This window comes from Hyaena hyaena, unplaced genomic scaffold, assembly GCF_003009895.1.
Source record: "Hyaena hyaena isolate Hyena2069 unplaced genomic scaffold, ASM300989v1 scaffold_1279, whole genome shotgun sequence".
NCBI classification, from domain to species: domain Eukaryota; kingdom Metazoa; phylum Chordata; class Mammalia; order Carnivora; family Hyaenidae; genus Hyaena; species Hyaena hyaena.
In genome coordinates, this window is record NW_024081909.1 from 263,087 (window position 1) to 282,901 (window position 19,815).

The window sequence follows — 19,815 nt, forward strand, 5'->3', positions numbered from 1 at the left end:
CATCTCGGGCAGCTCTCTCTCCTAGCTGGGGAGGCAGCGGGGGTGTGAGGCAGCTGGACAAAGGGGTCTTTGTGGCCAGGCCGCCTGGCCCCACGCAAGGCCATTAATTGGGTCGCTGGTCTGGGGGGGCAGCTGCTCTCCCACCTCTTCCCCCTCCTGTCTCATTCCCTTCTGTCTCCCCTGTGGAAGTGGGTCAGCGGCAGGAGGAAAAGATTAGAGAAATGTCCTGAGGGAACCAGTTTTGCTCCTCCTCCCATCTTCTACCTGGATCTTGGACCTTCTCTCTGAGGTCTCTAGGGCTTGAGGGATGGGCTGGGGAGGTGCTTCCCAGACCAGAGCTGGGATCCTGAGGGGAGAGACCCCATCCCATGCCCACTCCTCACCCTCAGCCCCAAAGCAGCGTTGTGGGTCCTGGGCAGGGTAGATGAGAGACATATGAAGGGAATGAGACTCACTGTCATTGCTTCCTGTTGACCCCCACAACTGCCAGAGCCCCTCTTTCATGGAGACAGAGGGAGACCAGAGTAGCCAGAGCAGTGAGATACGGTTTCTAAGCCATAATTGGCTATGGGACCTTGGGCCTGCTTTATAACCTCCCTGGGCCTCAGTTTCCTCACTTCCAAAATATGTTAGATGATTTCTAAGCCTCTTTCATCTCTGAAACAGCAAGTCTTGGAAGTAGTTTCTGAAGGGTGACAGAAGTCAAGGGGAAGGTCATGGTCATGGTCTGTGTGTGGCCTCCAGGCTTGGGGGCCTAAGTGTGTGTCGCTTGCCCCCACACAGAGCTCCAAGGACAGTGTTCTCAGCTGGGCTGCCAGCACCACTGTGTCCCCACACTCAACGGGCCCACCTGCTACTGCAACAATAGCTTTCAGCTGCAGGCAGATGGCAAGACCTGCAAAGGTATGTGAGTGTGTGTGCTTGTGTATACGTGTGTGCGTGCTGGGTGGGTGCCGGCAGGGGCGGGCTTGGGGTCGGGCCCGTGGGCCTGGCTGGGGTAGGAGAAGAAGAGACGGAAGGTGCAAGAGAGGAGGCCTGGCCACCTGCCCAGCAGCCTCAGGGCATGACTGTGAGCCCTAACCACTTGCTTCCACCAGGCTTCTAAATTCCTCTTAAAATTACATCGATCGTACGTGAGTTTTCTATCCCCTTTCTCTGCTTAATATTTTTTCCACAGCACCAGTCACTTTTCCACTGCACTGTCACCTCTAACATACCTCTGACATCCACTCTCACTTCTCTGTTTTATGATGGAAATGCCAATTTATCATCAGAATTTAAGTTTTGTGAGGGCAGCAGTTTGAATCTGTTTTATTCATGGATGTATCCTCAGAGCCTAGGACAGTGCCTGTTATGTAGTAGGTACTCAAGAAATCCTTTCTGAATGAATGGACAAAGTGCACGTGTGTGAGTATTTCTCAAGGGTAGATTCCAAGTTTGGACTTGCTAGGTGATAAAGTTTGCACCTTTCTTGTTGTGATGGATTCTGTCCAATTGTCCTCCAAAGAGGCTGTAGGGATGCACACCACCCGAGAGTGGTGTGTGAGGGCACCCACTTCCCTGAGCTTATTGTACTGGAGATGACCATGCTCTTGCCCTTTGCCCTGCAGACTTTGATGAATGCTCAGTGTACGGCACCTGCAGCCAGCTGTGTACCAACACGGATGGCTCCTTTACCTGTGGCTGTGTGGAAGGATACCTGCTGCAGCCAGACAACCGCTCCTGCAAGGCCAAGAATGGTAGGTGGGGGCACCTGTGGCCACAGAGATAGGTGGCCTCCATGTTGCTCCCCAATGGGGAGTAGCCTGAGAGGTCTTAGAGCCTCTTGCTGCATCGGCCCCTCTCTCCTCCATCTACAGAGCCAGTAGACAGGCCCCCTGTGCTGCTGATTGCCAACTCCCAGAACATCCTGGCTACATACCTGAGTGGGGCCCAGGTGTCCACCATCACACCCACTAGTACACGGCAGACCACAGCCATGGACTTCAGCTACACCAACGAGACTGTGTGTTGGGTGCACGTTGGGGACAACGCTGCCCAGACACAGCTAAAGTGTGCCCGCATGCCTGGCCTGAAGGGCTTCGTGGATGAGCACACCATCAACATCTCCCTCAGTCTGCACCGTGAGTTGGCTGCTCCCAGCTTGGAGAGCAGAGGAAGGGAGGGAAGATGGGCCAGCTGGCGCCTGCCTAGGACAAAGGCAGTTAGACAGGATGACCCCTGTCTAAGATGCCCTTGACTGAAGGCAAGGCAGGGAGCTGCACAAGGTGACACCTATTTGGAGCAGGGGCAGAGTTATGGCTATGCTTCCTTCCCTCTCTCTGAGCTCTAGATGGCTCCCGATTTTTGTCCCAGGGCTGAGGAAGAGGGCTAAGGGGGCACTGAGTGGTCAATCTCCAGAGACCAGGGACTGTCCCTTCTCAGAGAGAAGAGTGTTGATTAGACCACAGAGGGGCTTTCCCATGCAGCAGGAGCCAGGGCAAGGGAAAGAAAAGGCCTGGAGCCTGGGGGGAACCTTGCTAAGTCAGAACTGAGGGCAAAGAGGTCAGGGCCTGACTGGGTCTGTCTCCATTTTCCATCATTTTCCTTGGGGGCATCGCCAGAATGGACCCACGGCTGCAGGGTGAGTGTGGGGATCCTGAGGCTGTTTTGGGGGGGCGCTTTGTGGCAGTGAATGGGACTATAGGAGAATCAGTGAGCCCTGGGGCCACAGGAGTGTTTGAAGACCTCCTGGATATTCCCGTTCAAACTCCTTCCCAGCGATGTACTTTGCTGTCTTAGGGGTGGAAGATGGGGTGTACCTAGGGATGGGGCCAGGGCATCCACTGCCTAGAGCAGCCCTGCTCCTCTCAGATGCCGTTATGTAAACACACAAAACATCTGGCACCATTGCATTTCCAGGAAATGCACCGCAGGGCTGAGGGGGAAGATCTGGCCTGTGGTTGATCTGACCCTCGGGAGGGAGGGTAACTTGATCTGTGATCTTGAGTAAATCAGAATTCCCTGTCCTTGCTTTGATTTCCTAATCTGCATCATGGGTATGAACTTGCCTGTCCAGATCAGATAAATTAGAGCGAAAGCCAGAGGTAGGTCACAGGCTTTAGGACGGTGGACCTTGGGCCCGGTAGAAGATCTTGAAGTTCCTTTATTACGTCCACATATGATGACCCCCACAGAGATCCCCAGAGGATACATGGGCTTAGCCTCGAGGTTGCAGGGGTTCCTGAGAGCCCCCACCTTCTGCGGCCTCGTTGTACGGTCCACACGTCGGCTCCAGCACCTGCAGAGCATCCCAGTGATGTCCTTGGGCTGTGGGTCCCCAAGGCTCACCTGTGATCAGATACGCCTTCCTTGGAATGCTGGCTGGGGGCTGCCACATTTCGTTGGCGGAGCTCTTGAGGGGTGGACAGATCAGGGAACCCTATGGCAGATAGGGTAGCACAGGGCGAGACCCCATGAGACGGCTGCCCTCTCCCTGCACCTTGTTGACGGCCCCACCCAATAGGCCTGTCTGGGCAAACAGCTCTGGCAGCTCCCTCCCTGGCCCTGCCTCAGGGCCAGACGATGGGGCTCGTGGGTAGGCGTCTGGCGAGGGCGCCCTGATGGGAAACTTCCCCGCTTTTGCTCTGGCTTGGCCCCCTCTCCTGCCTTCCTCCCAAAGTGAAGCAGGAAATAAGCTCAGGCGGGTACCCCTCCCTTGGCAAACAGAACCTTGCCTCCCGCTCTGCTGGATTCACTGGGCCCCTCTGGGGCAGAGTCCAGGAGGCAGGAGGAGACCAACGTTCCGGGGGGAAGTGCTAGTGGAGTAGATGAGTGGGTTCCTGTGGCCCCAGCCTCTGTCCCTTCTCCCTGCCCTGCCCCCACCCCACACCCCATGCCGCCTGAATGTCTGGCTGTCACCCTGAGGATGGTTGTTTTGCTCTCATCCCACAGACTAATTATGGGCCCTGAGATGAGGATGTCGGAAGTGTCTCTCCCCAAGCACCCTCCCCCATCCCTAGCTCAGCCCCTTCCCAGGAGAAGCTGAGTGCCCTGTCCTGGTGTGCGGGTGGCTGTCCCAGGCACTCACCTGTGCAGTGGGCTGCTGGCCTGTAATTAGCTCCCTTAGGGGGATGAAGAAGAAAGGCTGCTGCTTTCTCCTGCTTTCTCTCTGCCCCCTGGGCGAGCCCTCCCTGCAATCATCTCATTCCTGGCTAGGACCATGACCTCCATTGCACCCCTGGGAGGAAGCCCCATGCAGGAGGGAGGAGTCTGACAACTGAGAGGTGCTGGGGCCCAGAGGCCAAGAGGCAGAGAAGCTGAGAGAAGCCCGCTTGCTGGTGTGGGAAGAAGGGGGAACCTGCCCCAGAGAAAGCTCTGGGAACAGAAATAGAATAGAAAAAAGGAAGGAGGCCAGGAAGTGAGCCTGTTTCACATGGGTCCTAGGGCATGTGTGAGCCAGACCTGCTCTGAGTCCCAGGAACCCTCAGAGGGCCCCTCCCAAGGCCCTGCCACGCTCAGTGGTTGGTGCATCTTCCAGGAGACACCCTGTGGAGCCAACTTGGGGTCGAAGCTCCTGCTTTTTCCTGTCTTGATCACAGCTTCTTCCCTCTGTTTCTACTCAAGAGTTGGGGGATACTCTCTTTCTAATGTCCTCACATGTTCTGGAAGGTGTGTGTGTGTGTGCGCGCGCGTATGCGCGTGCACACTTTCCTCCCTTAATTGAGCCCAGGCTGCCAGCTCTCCTTCCTCTGTCTGTGACTTTCACTGACTTGGATTGGGAGAGGGGGCTTGGAGGCTGGGTCCTCACCTCTTCCTATCCCTCCTGGGATGTAATCCTCGGCCCCATCCTTCCCTCTGCTACTGTCCCAGCAGCATGGGGAGGTCTCTGTGGATTCTGGTTCTGTGACTGGAGAACATGGTAGCAAGGGCCAGAAGACCCTTAGGGAGGACCAAGGCAGGCCCCTCAGTTCTTAATACTGCCTTTCCCAAAGCAGGCTGCCTTGACTTTAGGTTGTATATAGATATGTATTTCTTTATTGTTAATTTTTTATTTTTTAATGCCCATTAGGAAACTCCTATAACTAGTATATCAACCCTGTGATTTCATAGATTGCTTGGGATACAGCAAAATAAGGAAAATGAGTTGACTTAAAGAAACAGTAGGTAAATGATAGTGCAAGCTGTGCATCACCTTGGCAAGCATTTCGAAAGTGATACACAAAAGACTGAAGTTCTGGAAACCGAGACCCAGAGGGGTGAGTAGGTCTGGAAGTACCAGGGCCAGGCCTGGCTTGGGCATGCTGCCCCTCACCTCTGTCCATGCTCTCAAGGAACCTTAGATTCTGCCCAATCCCCTGCTGCCTGCCCCTGGGCAGGGCTGAAAGTCAGGTCTGCTGACCCAGTCCACCGCCAGCCCTGCATTGCCTTGGCCGTGCTCTTCTGACCTGTCTTCCCTAGGCTTTGAGTATGTTTCCACTGTAGAAAGAATGAGGGCAGACTGCAGGACTGGGGCCCTGGGAAGGGGTGTGTGTGGTGAGGGGAGGTTCTGACGCTGTGCTGTGCATAGAGGCCTTCAGGGAAATAAGCTCTGTGTATGAGGGGATGCTCTGGAGGGGCCCTCAGGGGTCCTGGGGTTTCTTCCCTGCACCATCCCTCATGCGGAAGGAGGCAGTAAGAATAAACGGCCCCCAAGACTGCAGGCAGCAAGGTTGCGAAATGAGTCCCCAAGTCCAGCTGGCCGGTTTCACTTATCCCTCCTCTTTCTTTGTGTGCGTGTGCGTGTGTGTGCGTGTGTGTATGTGTGTGCTTAAAATCACAACAGGAAATGGGTAGTGATGTGTCTAGAGGGAAGGCAGAGAGGGGGGCTGAGAGTAGCCCCCCTGCGTCTGTGATAAACTGTCTTCTCTGGTTGGAAGGGGAGCTGTCTTTCCACTGAACTGGGCAGCCTGGGCCCTCTCAGCCTCCCACCCTATGCCTAGGGAAAACTTCCAGACTTCATATATGAAAGCCAGCCACCACCCTCCCCTTCCTTGGCCTTCCTCGCCCGCAGGGTGTCAGAATCCTGGGGGGGAGCTCCTGCCAGCAACACTCTTTGGCCTTGGGCCACCCGCATCCCGGTGCTTTTGCTTCCCATTCCCGTCCTGAGTGTCTTAATCATTTCACAGCCCTTCTCTCCTCTCCCTGGCCAGGCCAGCCCCACGTCTCCGTCTCCCCGTCTCCCGGCTTAGCTCCAGCCTGTCCTCTCCTCCCCCGCTGTCTCCTTGAAGTTGCCTCTCCACCCAGCCTGCTCCTACTCCCCCCCCACTGTTTTCAAGCCACAGGAAGTAACTTTAGCAAGAAAGATGTGTTTTAGAGCCCAGCAAGGATTTCTCAATAGTGGGAAGATCCTGGTTCTGATTCTGAATCAGAGCTGCAGAATCTAGGCATCTTCTCTCTGGGACCAGCACTGACTGCCTGTGTGGACCTGGGCCAGGCAGGGGAAGGAGCAGGGCAGAAACCCCAGGCTGGAAGTACAAGCAGGGCAGGAAGGGAGCCCAGGGAACAGAGGTGATGTGATGTGGCTGAGCCGGGGCCTCTCTGGGAACAAGAGGAGCTAAAGTCAGGGCTCAGCAGGAAACAGGAGCGCGAGGACATGCCATTTGGGAAAGCTTCTGCCAGGCCTACCTGGCGGGTCTTTTACCTGCTTACAAAGACCCCAGGCTCCTGATCATCTCCCCCGACTCTCCTTGTCCGCCCACTCCCAGCCCTCTGGGCGAGATCCCTGAGTGGCTCTGAGAAGCAGGAGGGTTACCATACAGATGTGTTCTCCACCGTGGTGGGGGCATCCCAAGGCCAGAGAAGGAGGCTCCTGGCAGTCGAAGGGAAGGGAAAAAGTGATGTCCCAGCTCTAGGACAACAGAGTGAGGACTCAGGACTCAACAAATATTTGTTGAATGAATCAGTATATGTGTGTCAGACACTGGGGACAGAGACGAAAGACAGCACCCTGCCCGCACAGTATTTGTAGTCAGGTAAACAGACCGTGATGAAAGGAATTACTGGGGCATACAGGAGTCTGAAATACAGAAATCTTTCTTCTGGGTGCCTGAGCTGAGTCTTGAAGGATAGTAGGTGTGAGCCCCACACTGCGCACCTGCAGGGCCCACCTTTAGTCAGGAGGCCACAAGGTTCTAGCTGGAACACAGATGGGAACTTGGTGGACAAGATACGGAAGAATGGGGTTGAAGTGAAGGAGGATGGTGGTACAACCAACAGCTCCCACTTGTGGAGTGTTAATTATGTGCCAGGCCCTGTGCTCAGTGCTATTAATGTACCATCCCATTTTACAGATGAGCAAACTGAGACATAGACATTAAGTAACTTTCCCATAATCTCACAGTTAGAAGGTGATAAAACCAAGATTCAAGCCCAGGCTGTCAGTGTCTAGAGCCTGGCTTGGCCCAGGGTGGAGCAGAGTGACGGGAGAGGTGGGGAGTTTCCTGGACTAAGGACCAGAATGCATGTATTCACTAGGGATGTGGTTAACGTGGAAATGGGATTCATCCTCCCTCATCCGCAGGCCTCAGGCCCTGTCCTATTTCCTCAGGGCATGGTGGCTCCCTTCCTCCCCCACATTTACTTTAGGGAGAGTGACCGGAGTCCTGTAGCTGAAGCCAGGGTCTTCTTAGGAATGGGGTGGGCTGTTGTTTTTGGCAAAGCAGCCACTGTTTAAGGAAATATTTCTTGAACAATGTGAGCGGTAGAGAAGTTGAGAAAAACTGGAGTTATAGGGGATGCAGAGTGCTAAGCATTGGGGTGGGGTGGGGGGTGCAGGGAAGGCTCGCCAGTTATAAACACACACGCCAGGTCTATTCTGGAGCCTGGAAGTGAAAGTCTTTAGTGATATTACTGGCAAGCTGTGGTCTGTCCTCTGACTATCTCACTCCCTCCCAGCTTCCTAGCCTCCTTCTCTAAGCAGGGATCCCCAACTTCTTGGCCCCCAGACCATCCTCAGACCCTTCCCACAACATAGCATTCCTCTCTTTGGGTTTTTCATTTTTAATTTTTTTTAATGTTTTATTTATTTCTGAGAGACAGAGACAGCGTGAGCAGGGGAGGGTCAGAGAGAGAGGGAGACACAGAATCTGAAACAGGCTCCAGGCTCTGAGCTAGCTGTCAGCACAGAGCCTGATGCGGGGCTTGAACCCACAAACCGTGAGATCATGACCTGACCCAAAGTCAGCTGCCCAACCACTGAGCCACCCTGGCGCCCTTCCTCTCTTTGGGTTTACTTGAGATTCTCCTGTCTTCGGGATTTGGGGTCTTTGGCCAGAGCCACTCTGAAGGGTGCTCTGGGGGTGGCTCAGCCCTGAGAAGACTGGGCTGCCGGGGACAGCTGCCCTCTGAATGTGTGGAGCCAGAATGTTCAGGTCCTCTAGGGTGAAACCCAGGACTTAACTTGCCTGCACCGCCCCCCCCCCACCCATGCCATGAGACAAGGCAGTGGCCCAGATACTGTCTGTAGGGGAACCCAGGAGGGAAGGTGCTGTCTCCCAACCTGAGCCCATCAGTCTACACTGGCCTTAGGTACGAGTGGCCAAGTGAATGTGTGTGTATGAATACGTGTGCATGTGTGTGAGTGTGTGTGGTTGGGCAGGCAGAGGAATCTGGACTTTAGGAGAGAGGAAAATAATGTGGTGGAGGGGGGTTGAATAACAAAGGATTTTTTGCTTGCGACTAATAGTCTCCAGCTGCAAAAATACCAAAGTGGAGGCAAGGCCGGGCTGGGGACTCCCGTTCTTGCCAACTCCTCACCGGCCTGCTGAGCGGGGCTGTGCCTGGCCTTTGGGAGGTGGAAAGGGAGACCAGCCAAGGGTAAATAATCTAGAGCAAGGACGATCCTTCTGCCTTCCTTCCCGGAATTGGCAGGGAACCCAGGCCAGGAGAGAGACTCGAAGGTCAAACGCTTCCTAGGGCTTAGGGGGTGATTGTGTAGCTGCACCTGGGATGGCGGGCATCTGATCTTTTCATATTTCTTCCTCCCCCCTTCTTGCTGAGGGAAGGGTGAATGGGGAGCAGGGGCAGGGTGTTGCCAGCCCCGAGCTGGGCAGTGACTCAGGGAAGCCTCAGGAAGTTAGAGAGAAGGATGCAGCTGCACCAGCTGGTGCTGGGAAACCGGTTTCCAATGATGAAGCTCCTTTGCATGCCAGCAGCCCCCCGCCGTGCCCACCGAGTAAAGGGCACACAGCCCTATTTGCCTTTCAACCTGTTTGCCTTCCAACCTACTTGCCTACTGGCTGCCTGGTGCTGCGGCAAGTCTCCCCATCCCCCCTCCCCGCCACACACACACTGGTTTGGGACTTTGGGTTTCCTCTGGAGGCGGCCCAGCAGCATTCATTTTAATCTGTTTTCTCCGTGGTAACAGTGTGTGGGGCAGCGTGATCGCCTTATCCCAGCACTGGGCCCTCTTCCTGCATGGACTGGGACACACTTCCCAGGCTGCTCTGCCCTTCTCTTCTACTGTCGTCAGGATGCACCAGTCCTAGGAGCCCAGGGGAGAGAGTGGTTGGGTTTGGGGGTGCATCAGCACTCACAGGGGCAATGCCTCATCCCTGGGACTTCTTTCTCCAGTCATCCTCAAGTGGGATTTAACAGGGGGGACCTGAAGAGGAAACTGGTTTGATGAGAACCTCACATTGGCTCCTGCCCTTCCTCCCCAGCCTAAGTCCTGTGACTGTGAGTCAGTGTCAGGGCCTAGCCAAGTTCCTTGGGAGCCACGTTCCTGTTCCCTTTGCCCCCCACCCCCACCCAGTGTCGGAAAGTAGCCTCTGAATCCCTGTGGGGAGGGGGAAGGATTAGGGAAGGGTTGAGTAGAGCACCTAGTCATTATACCTAAGCTCTGTGGGGTACAATTATCCTACTGGGTTTGAGTGTGGGTAGTATGTGAGGGTAAGGTTCAGCGGAAGGCAGGTGGTCCAAAGATCTCTTTACCTATTGAAATTGGTAGAGGTGGAGTGCAAGGCAGGGGTCCCGAGGAGTCGCTGTCTAGGAGATACCCAGTTTGCAAGAGGGATCACCTCTGGTGGTGGTAGTTGGGGAGGAGACAATAAATGGATGGAAGCCAGTGGGTCCTGGAGAGGAGGTGCCTAGAGGAGGCCAACAGGGGTCCCTGTCTCCAGACTCCCCACTGCCCTTGCCCCACCCCTACCCTCTTCCGTCCTTTTTAGCCTCTTCCTTCTCCTCCAGAGATGGCATAAACTGAGTGTGGGCACCTGGTCTCCATCCTCCTCCCCTACTCACCTTGCTGAAGTTCTCCTTCTTTCTGAGCCATGCCTCAGTTTACCTTCAGAGTCCTTTTACGGCCTTCCTCCTATGTTCTCTTTCCTCCAGCCCTATAGCTTATTCTCTGCTCCTTCCTACCCTCCCTAGGACATGAGGAAATTGAGCAATAGGGACATTGAAGAAATGGGAACAGGGGTGAGTAGAGGAAGTTTGGCCTATGTCACTGGTTCCAACCTTTTGACACCATAGGCCTTCCCTTTTCCATCTCTGTGGGCACCATATTTTGACATACTTTTCTCTCAGATTGAATTTATTGATGATGTGTCCTGCTTTTCCATTTAAAAAAAAATTAAAGTTTATTTATTATTGAGAAACAGAGAGAGAGAGACAGAGCATGAGCATGGGAGGGGCAGAGAGAGAGGGAGACACAGAATCTGAAGCAGGCCCCAGGCTCTGAGCAGTCAACACAGAGCCCGACGTGGAGCTCGAACTCACAAATCGCAAGATCATGACCTGAGTTGAAGTTGGACTCTTAACTGACTGAGCCACCCAGGTGCCCCCCTGCTTTTCCATGTTTAAGAGTCATGCAACATATGCAGTGTTTGGTCAGTGCCCTGGCTAGCATGAGATACCCTGACTTACCATATAAGATTCATGAAAGTCCAGCCAACATTGAAGATGTGTGATGTTTTAGTTAGCCTGAGTGCTGGTATCTTGAGTAAAAGCATATTTAAAAATACCGGATGAGGGGCACCTGGGTGGCTCAGTCAGTTAAGTATCCGACTTTGGCTCAGGTCATGATCTCACAGTTCGTGGGTTCGAGCCCCACATCGGGCTCTGTGCTGACAACTAGCTCAGAGCCTGGAGCCTGTCTTTGGATTCTGTAACTCCCTCTCTCTCTGACCGTCCCCTGTTCATGTTGTCTCTATCTCTCTCTAAAAAAATAAATAAAACATTTACAAAATAAATAAATAAATAAAAATATAAATACCAGATGAGCTAGTGGACCTGTCCTCAGTGCCTTTTGGTACCTAAAAAATAAGATGGTCCTGCTCAAGGAAGGTCTAGGGTTGGGGAAGCTTGTCCATCAACTAACCAGCCAACACTTAGCCAGTGCCTCTTGTGTGCTGGCCTTGAACTTGGTGTGCAGAGCAGGGTTCTGTGGGAAGATACTCAGACACTTCACTTTGGAGAGGCCAGATAGGTGGAAAGATGGCAATGAATACAAGGCAAAATGTGCCCTTGCCAGTGACTCCTCTAGGAGCTCAGAGAGGAGAGACAGCTGTTGCTACATAAGTGATGGAGATTGTCCCAGAGAAGGTGGGCTTCCAGGGGTGGGTTCTGCGCTAACAAGGGGTGGACATGTCTGTAGGTGGGCCTCCCCCCATAGCTCTTTCATTCACACTTTTCAGATGTGGAACAGATGGCCATCGACTGGCTGACAGGCAACTTCTACTTTGTGGATGACATCGATGATAGAATCTTTGTCTGCAACCGTAACGGGGACACATGTGTCACCTTGCTGGACCTGGAGCTCTACAACCCCAAGGGCATTGCCCTGGACCCTGCCATGGGGTGAGGGGCAGGCAGAGGCTGTGGTGGAAGGGAGAGTGTTCAATGTCCACAACGCAGCTAACGTGCCCTCTGCCCACAGGAAGGTGTTCTTCACTGACTATGGGCAGATCCCAAAGGTGGAGCGTTGCGACATGGATGGGCAGAACCGCACCAAGCTGGTCGATAGCAAGATTGTGTTTCCTCACGGCATCACGCTGGACCTGGTCAGCCGCCTCGTCTATTGGGCTGATGCCTACCTGGACTACATTGAAGTGGTAGACTACGAGGGCAAGGGCCGGCAGACCATCATCCAGGGCATTCTGGTGAGGGGGAAGCTTTTGCAGGGGAGCCATCCTTTAGGCCTCCCAGTGACAGGGAGGACAGTGTAGACCAGTCTGTCTGGTGGGAAGCAGGATGGACATGGAGAGGATGTGGCTTCCCCTCTGGTGGAAACAGTCATTTTAGACACATCTTTTACTTCCCTTTTCTCACTTGATCCTTACAACAACCCCTGGGAGATAGATGGGTGGGTGTCTTAGTTCACTTTTGGTGGATGAAAAAAGCAGGGTTGAAAGAGGTTAGTGATGTGCCTGAGATTACACAGCTGAGAAATAGCACTGGAACCTAGTCTAGAGCCTTTCCAACTCAGAGGTGGCACCACCAATCTGGGATACTTAGGGTAACCAACCATCCCTGTTTGTCAGGGATTGTCCCAGTGTTAGCCTGGGAAGTCCCACAAACCAGCAAATCCCTTTGTCTTGGACAAGCTAGGACAGTCGATTACATTGGATAAGTTATGTGGGTAGTGGGGGCTGTTACCAGGCTTGCTTGAGGCAAGTCTACCCTCTCAACTTCCTAAAGCTGGGGCTGGAGTTGAGCTAAGAATGTTCTCTGTGGACAGAGTTTAGGGCCCGACTCCAATTCAGTCCAAAATCATTCCATCATCTACTGTGTGCCTGAATCTGTGGGGGACATTGTTCCTGCCCTCAAGGGGTTTGAGCAGAGTGGATGGGGTAAGTCCACAAATCACCAGACAGGGGATAATAGCCAGAGAGATGGGATGTGAAAGGAGAGCCTGTATCTGGTTAGAAGATCCCAGAAGCTCTACAAAGAAATGCTCTGTGAAGGATAAGTGGGGTTTTGACAAGCAAAGATCTCAAAAGCAAGAACATCCAGCCAGAGGATTGCAGGAGTAAAACATGGAGTTAGACAGCCGTGGAACGAAGTTGGGAGTGCAAGTAATGAAATATGGATGGGAAGCCAAGGGGCTCTCCAGAGTCCAGGGGAGGATTCCCTTCTCTCACGTTGACCATTCCTGCTTGCCCATCTCAGATTGAGCATCTGTATGGTCTGACCGTGTTTGAGAATTATCTCTATGCCACCAACTCGGACAACGCTAATGCCCAGCAGAAGACGAGCGTGATCCGAGTGAATCGATTCAACAGCACTGACTACCAGGTTGTCACCCGTGTGGACAAGGGTGGTGCCCTCCATATCTACCACCAGCGGCGTCAACCCCGAGGTGGGTGGGGCTCCACAGCCTTTCTCTGTACCCTCTTATGGGAAACCCCAGTTCTCTCATATCATGACTACAGGGAAGGTAGCCATCCACCCCAGGCTATCTCCCCCGTGCCCTCAGATTCCCCTGCCAGCCTCTTCCTGTCCCTTAGCCTCCAGATCCCACCTCCTTGGAGCCCCTTGCCCCCCATTCTGTTCAGAATATAGGCTCCTCCCAGTTCCCTGGCTGCTTTATAGTAGAAGCACCTGACCATAGACAATGGCATGACTCTCTCCCCTGATCACAGAAGCACCCATCTGAGCATCTGAAGGTTAGGTTGTGGTGGGGCAGAGAAATCTTAGTCCTATGGTTTCTGAATCTTCAAATGGGACAACAGGCATAGAGACCACAGCAGGGGGAACAGCTGGTTCTGTTCATGGGACATGTGGCTTTTGATCTCATGGTTATGAGTTTAAGCCCCACATTGGGCATGGAGCCTACTTAAAAATTAATTGATTGATTAATTAATTTAAAAGACCACAGCAGGGTGGAGTGTGGTCAGACTTCAGGAAGCCTTCTCAAGGCCTGGGCATGGGGGCTCTGAAGATTCCTGACCAGCTCTCTCCCCTGCCTGCAGTGAGGAGCCACGCCTGTGAGAATGACCAGTTTGGGAAGCCAGGTGGCTGCTCCGACATCTGCCTGCTGGCCAATAGCCACAAGGCGCGGACCTGCCGCTGCCGCTCCGGCTTCAGCCTGGGCAGTGATGGGAAGTCATGCAAGAGTGAGTGACAGAGAAGGGCACGTGTGCCTGCTGGGATGGGGTGGGGCGGTGTCCGTATCTATCTCCCTACAGCCTGGCTGTTTCTATCTGAAATGCAGAGAAATGAAGGAATTTACCCAACATTTTGCCTATAGTGAGGGGCATAGAAGGAATTTGAACCCACATCTGAGAACAAGGCTCTTCCCACTACCCTACTCAGGTTCCATGGAAGACTGTCAACTGGCCCATTCAATTCATTCATTCATTTTTTTCACTCAACAAGTATCTAGTGAGCATGTAGTAGATGTCTGGCACCGTCCTGGCGGTGAGGATTCAGCAGTGACAAGATAAATGTCGTCTCTGCCTTCCAGAGCTTGTAGTCTGGCAGAGGAGACAGACAAATAAAAATAACTTCGGGTGGTACCTGGTGTTAGGAAGAAAATAGAGTGGAGCGTAGACTTGCTGATGATGCCGAGGGCTCTAGGTTAGACAGAGTGGTCAGGGAAGGCTTCTCTGTGGAGGTAGGAGTGGAGCCAAGCTCTCTATGATGTGAGGAGTTGGATCACGTGATGACCTGAAGGCAGACCTCCCTGGCAGAGGAACTCTATAGTGCCAGGCTCCAAGGCTGAGAACGGCGCAGCATGAGTGAGGGGAGACAGGAAGGAGAGGTTGGATGGGATTCTAAACGGGAAGAGGAGCTCTTGGTGACTTTCCAGCAGAGAAGTGACGTGATGTGCTTCACATTTGCAAAAAGATCGTACTGGCTGGCCTCTGGGTGGAGGATGGACAGCAGGGAGGTGGCAGGAGGCTATCACTGCTCTGTAAGCAAGAAGTGATGTGGCTTAAATAAGAATGAGATGGGGCGCCTGGGTGGCTTAGTCGGTTAAGCGTCCGGCTTTCGCTTAGGTCATGATCTCGCGGTTCGTGGGTTCGAGCCCCGCGTCGGGCTCTGTGCTGACTGCCAGCTCAGAGCCTGGAGCCTGTTTCAGTCTGTGACTCCCTCTCTCTCTGACCCTCCCCTGCTCACGCTGTGTCTCTCTCCTCTCCTAAAAATAAAATAAAAAAAAAAAAAAAAAAAAAGAATGAGAGCAGAAGTGGTCCAAAGTGACCAGATTCCAATCAGATTCAGTGGGCACTTAACTGAAACGGTGTTACTGTTACTCTTGCCGAATTTCCCACCCACAGAGTGCACAGGCAACACCCCAGGGTGCTGTCCCCTGGAATTTAGATGTTTATGTGTCTGTCCATGTGGCCCAGATGCCCTGCTACACCTGTATTCCCTGACCAGGAGAGCTGGGATGTTGCAGCCATGGGCCATGGTCCCAGAGGCTGGGCGGTAGCTGTGTGTGTGTGTGTGTGTGTGTGTGTGTGTGTATGAAAATGTAAAAAAATATAACAAACAAAAACCCCCCCCCCCCCCCCCCCCCCCCCCCGCCTTGTGCCTGCCCTAGAGCCAGAACATGAGCTGTTCCTTGTGTATGGCAAGGGCCGACCAGGCATCATCCGGGGCATGGATATGGGGGCCAAAGTCCCAGACGAACACATGATCCCCATTGAGAACCTCATGAACCCCCGGGCCTTGGACTTCCATGCTGAAACTGGCTTCATCTACTTTGCTGACACCACCAGCTACCTCATTGGCCGCCAGAAGATCGATGGCACCGAGCGGGAGACCATCCTGAAGGATGGTAAGGGGCCCCAAATGTGGGAGATGTACAGACACGACCCCCGAGGGACACCCACCTGGGACAGGAAACGATTTGAGGCCCGGGCATCGGTGTCTCAGTGCCCTTTCAGCGTGGAGAGTTCCCTGATGACTGGCTCACCAGGCTGGTTGGCATGGAGATGAGGGGATAGACAGAGTGACCCCTGTGTGACCCCCTTCTTGGCTGAGCCGTAAAGAGGCAGGAGGATGGATGGTTAGGCAGCGTGGGCTGTCCTTGCCAACCTTGGGAAAACTCAGGGTCTCTCTGCCATTGGCTCTGAGCCCCAGAGCTGCACACGGTACACAGCCCACCAGAGTCCTGAGGCCTCGAATAGAAGCAGGCATACCAGCACATGATTGCACACAGAGGGTCTGTGCGGCCAGACCTCACGGCAACTGGAGCTGCGTGTTTACTCGTCCTGAGAAGAGTATGTTTTGTGAACCAAATCCAGTTTTTCCCCCTGAGCTGCTCGGGCAGGTCAACAGTATGTTGTCTCTTGAAAATCCATCTGCATGGAGGCCCTGAGCTCCTGAGTTCCGCCTGTTCCTGCCGTGTGTTAGGAATTCCCGCACTTTGGCCCCCAGGACAGGGCCCCCTAACCAGTCATCTAGCTGACGCCAGTGAGCACTCCCCATCCCCCCCCAACCCTCCCCCCTTCGGCTCACAGAACCTCAGCAGTCAGCAATCATAAGACTTTGGGGAAATCAAAAGTAACTCATCAGGAAAAGATTGGGGTTCCCTATACCAAGGGAACTGCTTTTTAAGCTTGAGATGAAGCCTTTGGCTCAGTGAAAAGTCACTTCCTAATTTATTCATTTTGTTAGCTCAGGAGTTTTAGGCCTGGGATGTTGTGTCACATTTGTGCCCTGAGCCACATGCGCATTGCTCCAGCTCACTGCAGTTCAGGCTCAGACATGCCCTCACATGACAGCTCGCATCTACCACGTAGGTTTACAGGCTGCTGTGGACAGTTTTCAGAGACCCTGTGCCTCAACACAGACATGGCAACACAGCCTCCCTGGCTCTTTCTTCCAACCTCCCACCCCGTCCCACCTACCCTCGGGGCCACAGGGTACTCCCTGCAGTCCCTGCCAGTCAAGTTGCTTAGAGCCACATGTAGCCTGAGGGGCAGAGGCAGGCAGTCTTGAACTTCCTTTGAGGCTCTCCATTGCCCCCTTGGCTCCCTGCAGGTATCCACAATGTGGAGGGTGTGGCTGTGGACTGGATGGGGGACAATTTGTATTGGACGGATGATGGGCCCAAGAAGACTATCAGCGTGGCCAGGCTGGAGAAGGCTGCTCAGACCCGCAAGACCTTAATTGAGGGCAAAATGACACACCCCAGGGCCATTGTGGTGGATCCGCTCAATGGGTGAGTCTTCCCAGGGCCTTGGGACGGGAGGAGCCACGAACTGTGGGTCTCAGAATTGGGAGGTGAGACAGAGAGTGAACAGAGTAGGCAGCCTAAGTGGGGTGCTGAGGCAGGAATCAGGCTGAATGGGGAAAAGTTACCCCAACCTCAGGACAATGGGAGTGATGTCTCACACACATACATAGAGATCTGGTCCTGTCACTCCCAACTCGGAGCCCTCCACTGGCTCCCCTTGCCCTTGGAGTTAGACCCACATTCCTTATCAGGCCTGGGGTCCTACAGGATCTGCTTTCATCTCCATTGACCTCATCTGCACCTTTCTTCTGCTCTTGGAAACACTGTCACCACTGCCCGCTGTCTGTTCCTCAGACACTCCAGCTCTTCCAGGCTCAAAGCTTTTGCTCTGGGAGTTCCTTTGCTGGAGCTCCCAGACGTTTGCAGATCTAGTCCCTGTCATCATTCACACATAGGTCTCAATTGCCACCTCCTCAGAGAGGCTTTCTCCACCTGATGCCCAGTCTACTCCTTATATCATCACCATGCTTCATGTCCTTCCTGGGTTTTCTCAATCTCCAATGTGTGTGACCTTCCGGTTGACTTGTTTCTTGTCTGTACCCCTGGGTAGGATGTGATCTCCAGCAGAGCAGGGGCCTTGTCTGCCTTGCTCTCCACTGGATCCCTGACTCACAGTAGGCACTCAACAAATATTTGTTGAACGGAGGAATGCATGAAGGAAATGTGGGGTCCAGGGTTGAGTGGGAAGGAAGTCCCCTGGGAGGGACTCTGGCATAACACACGTGGATTGGGATCACACAGGAGGCTGCTGAAGGCAGGGGTAGCCTGTGTGGTGCTGACCAGTCACTGCCCACAGGTGGATGTACTGGACAGACTGGGAGGAGGACCCCAAGGACAGTCGACGAGGGAGGCTGGAGAGGGCCTGGATGGACGGCTCACACCGAGATATCTTCGTCACCTCTAAGACAGTGCTCTGGCCCAATGGGCTGAGCCTGGACATCCCAGCTGGGCGTCTGTACTGGGTGGATGCCTTCTATGACCGCATTGAGACCATACTGCTCAATGGCACAGACCGGAAGGTGGGTAGGCATGCAGCTGTGTAGGGTGTTCATGTGTGCGTTGCTAGACCACATATGTGTGTTGATGAAGCTTTTTATGTGTGAGTGTGTGAGCCTCTCTGTATCCAGGCCTGTGTGCATGTTTACCTACGTACCTATGGATGTGCACGTCCATGTGCTGTGTGTCTTACGTGTCGTCTGTGGGCGACGCTCATGTGCATTCCTGGGTGTATACCTTGTGTGCACCTCAGCATGTTGGTGCATACACACACAGCACACTTCAGAGTGTGCCTGCTGTGTTCGCCTCTGTGCGAGTGCAGGAGGCCAAGAGATGGCATATATGTGTGCTTTTTCATTCAGGTCACCATGTGTTTTGTGAGTCATGTGCATACTAGGCGTGTGGACTAAGTTATTTCATAATATATGAGGCCCTTTATGATATGGCTCCCGACTATCTCTGTGGTCTTATCCCTGCCCCTATTCCCTATATCCCAATATTTGAACGAGCAACACTACACAGCTTGGAATTCCCAGCACACAGCGTACTGAGTGCTGCCCTCTGTGCTGCTGCCTATGCAGTTTTCTGCCTCCACTGCCATGCGTCCTCACCCAGCACACTGCTCAGGGGCCCCCTCCTCTGGGATGTTGTCTCCAGACCCCTCTTCCACCCGGGACTGCCGCGTGTGCCCTCCATGAGACATACACAGTCTTTTTCATACCACAGCCAGCCCCTTCATAGATCCTGGGAAGTGTTTGTTGGAAAAGGAAATGAAAGGATGAGTTCTGGATGTATGCTCAGTACCGTGTGTGTATGTATGTGCATGTGTGTGTATGTGTGTATTGGAGGGAGATGAATGAATATGAATGGATACAAGGGACAAGTTCGCCATCAGCATCCCGCTGAGTTCAGTGTCTAGCACTTCTCTGTGTGCAAAGCTGTCACCCTCAGGGGCTCCCAGGCTAATGGGGGAAACAAGACCCATACCCAGGACATGGACAAATGAGTAAACAAAGTGGTGACCCCTGGGCCTTCCTCAAGCACCCCCTTTGTCTGTAGCTCCTCACTAACCTCCCCTCAATTCTTAGATTGTATATGAGGGTCCTGAGCTGAACCACGCCTTTGGCCTGTGTCACCATGGCAACTACCTCTTCTGGACTGAGTACCGGAGTGGCAGTGTTTATCGCTTAGAACGGGGCACAGGTGGTGCACCCCCCACCGTGACCCTTCTGCGCAGCGAGCGGCCCCCCATCTTTGAGATCCGCATGTATGATGCTCAGCAGCAGCAAGGTACCCCTTGGGGCTGGGGCCAGTGATAGGGTGGGACCTAGATGGAAGGGTGAGGCTACTCTGGGGAGGGGGAGGGGAGAAGGCCCTTGCCCGGGATCCCAGGCTCGGACTTTTGAGGCTCTCAAGAAGAGAGACCCCAAACCAGTGTGACTTTGTCTCCCCCATCTCCTTCCCTGCCCCGTGCCTACATGTTCTCTTCGTCACCATGCTCATTGTCTTCTCACCACTTCCTCTCTTTCCGACTCCTCACGTCAATGTGTCTTCTCCCTGTCCTCTCATCTCTCTCTGGCCTCTGCTGACTCTGCGACAACTCGCCCCATCCT

The 19,815-nt window shown here is 53.7% G+C and overlaps 1 protein-coding gene and 1 long non-coding RNA gene across 2 annotated transcripts in view; one reads left to right on the forward strand and one right to left on the reverse strand.

The window, feature by feature from the left end:
• The window catches only part of LRP1 (LDL receptor related protein 1), an 81,050-nt gene that overhangs the window by 13,581 nt on the left and 47,654 nt on the right, over positions 1-19,815 (forward strand). Inside the window, exons 4-14 of the mRNA XM_039223123.1 lie at positions 784-903; positions 1,611-1,739; positions 1,860-2,123; positions 11,655-11,817; positions 11,897-12,119; positions 13,129-13,318; positions 13,932-14,075; positions 15,506-15,742; positions 16,951-17,131; positions 18,003-18,225; positions 19,291-19,492. Coding sequence (XP_039079054.1) covers positions 784-903; positions 1,611-1,739; positions 1,860-2,123; positions 11,655-11,817; positions 11,897-12,119; positions 13,129-13,318; positions 13,932-14,075; positions 15,506-15,742; positions 16,951-17,131; positions 18,003-18,225; positions 19,291-19,492 — 2,076 coding nt within the window. The remainder of the gene's footprint in view (positions 1-783; positions 904-1,610; positions 1,740-1,859; positions 2,124-11,654; positions 11,818-11,896; positions 12,120-13,128; positions 13,319-13,931; positions 14,076-15,505; positions 15,743-16,950; positions 17,132-18,002; positions 18,226-19,290; positions 19,493-19,815) is intronic.
• Positions 14,367-19,764, reverse strand: LOC120224873. The gene is made up of 3 exons (XR_005526688.1): positions 19,681-19,764; positions 15,798-15,884; positions 14,367-14,873 (listed from the first exon to the last, which is right to left on the reverse strand). It is a non-coding gene; the product is annotated as an uncharacterized LOC120224873 (long non-coding RNA).